This window comes from Lissotriton vulgaris, unplaced genomic scaffold (genome assembly GCF_964263255.1).
Source record: "Lissotriton vulgaris unplaced genomic scaffold, aLisVul1.2 SCAFFOLD_3248, whole genome shotgun sequence".
Classification (NCBI taxonomy): Eukaryota; Metazoa; Chordata; class Amphibia; order Caudata; family Salamandridae; genus Lissotriton; species Lissotriton vulgaris.
The window spans coordinates 45,260-47,297 of NW_028245064.1; the positions used below are offsets into that span (position 1 = coordinate 45,260).

General features: G+C 56.6%; 1 protein-coding gene across 1 annotated transcript; it reads left to right on the forward strand.

The window, feature by feature from the left end:
* Positions 1-478: 478 nt before the first annotated feature.
* Positions 479-1,517, forward strand: LOC147666546 (uncharacterized; the record flags this gene model as incomplete). Its single annotated transcript, XM_086948997.1, has 1 exon — positions 479-1,517. A coding segment is annotated over one exon (1,039 nt), but the record flags the coding sequence as incomplete, so codon positions are not given.
* Between the last annotated feature and the right edge of the window lie 521 nt (positions 1,518-2,038).

The window sequence follows — 2,038 nt, forward strand, 5'->3', positions numbered from 1 at the left end:
AGAGGTGGTACGACCTCCGAGGTCGTGCCAAGGAGAGGGTGGCAGAGAGGCTGGGCGAGACCCTGGCTACTGGAGGCGGAGATCCTACAGTCCCTCCCAACACCCCCTTGGAGGACCGCGTGGAGGACACTCTTGAGCCAGAGGCGTGCATAGGGGTCATCAATCTGGACTCATCCCGACCCACCCAAGACAGCCAAGGTAAGTGGCATGCGACTGCGACCCTGTCCCCTAACAATGGCCATGACCCTATAGCCTCCCATAATCATCCCAAGTCATGCAATCCATGCACATTAGGTCATGCCCAAAAGCATAGTGGGACATGTAGTCTGCCCACAATGTACAAGAACCCCAATGCAGCCAGTCATGTCCCAAAGTACGCAATGCCACAGCCAGTCAGGGAATGTCAGCCAGCATGCATGTAGCAACTGCACATGTGACAGATACATCCAATTAATGTACATCCACTTTCCCTCACAAGTGGCGCTTACAACAGCAGCGACAGCTACAGGCTGTTCATTGACGAGGCACCAGAGGATGCAGAGGAGGTGCCAACAGCGACACATCCTGCACCATCACGCAATGCACCTATCCCCGCAGCCAGAGCAACACCATCTGCGTCAGCACCATCAGGCGCTGCACCTATCCCCGCAGCCAGGGCAACACCATCTGCACCAGCACAATCAGGCACTGCACCTATCCCCGCAGCCAGGGCAACACCATCCGCGCCAGCACCATCAGGCGCTGCACCTATCCCCGCAGCCAGGGCAACACCATCTGCGCCAGCACCATCAGGCGCAGCACCATTGACAACCACAACTCCACCACCAGTGGGACCCTCTACATCTGGTGCAGCTAGTGCGGTGACAGTGCGCACACCCACTGTGGCCAGCCAGCACAGCAGGCATGGCAGGGCTCGCCAGCAGAACACAGCACGCAGCGGCAGGAGGGGGATGGCTGTGCACGTGCCAGGGCTGAGCATAGAGGGCCGGATGCTACGCATCCACCAACTGCAGGCACGACGGCAAGGGGCGATCCAACTGCAGCTCCACAACATTGGCCGCAATGTGGCAAATGTGGCCGACAGGATAGAGCGCATGACGACTGCCATGGAGGCCAACACTGCTGCGCTCATCTCGCAGCGCAACACCGCCTGCCGCCGCCACCGCCAGCTACTTACGCGGCTATCAGCCTACACCCGCTCAAACTATGTCATTGGGAATGCCTCCTCCCAGCTCTCACGACGGTCCCTGGCGCAGCAGCAGCAGATGGTCCAATGCTGCGAGGATGTGGCACGAGTCTTGGAGCAGGTCACCACTGCCGTACTGGCACTCCATTCTACTGGGCCAGGCAATGTCGGTGGGGACGACACCAGTGAGGGCACCTCCAGTGTCAGCAACCTGTCTGCCTCACAGGTTGGCGTGTTACGCCGCAGCACCAGGCCTACTGCAGGGTCACGTCCCGTCCCAGAGGAAGAGCCAGAGAGGCAATTGGGTGCTGCGCGCCAGAGGCACACTTGACTTTAAAGTACATTGGCTGGGACATGCTGATGATACAAGCATGTCCTGTGTATTGTTTGGAGCAGTATGGCGCAATACTGCTTGCATGTAAAGAATAGAAACATTACATTATTATTGTGCCTTCAACAATAATATTTATTCTAGCATCATACATCGGCCTCCTGTCATTATTTCCATTGGCATGCAATTGTGATTTGTTGGGTGAGGGGAGTGGGTGCACTAGAAACTGTTCATTGTGATGTGGTTGCGGCATCTGTGTCCTTCAGCTGGGTTCTCCCCGCGTGCATGACGCACATGTGCAGGTGGCCGGTCGTCCCCTTCCGATTCACTGCCAGAGATCTCAACAGGTATCCGGCGCTTGGTAGCAATGTTGTGTAGTATTGCACACACAGCCACAATGCGGCGGCACACATCAGGACTGTAGTACATGGCCCCACCAGTATTGTGCATTATGCGGAATCTGCTCTTCAGTAGCCCAAATGTCCTCTCAATGCAATTCCTTGTGCGTATGTGTGCTACAT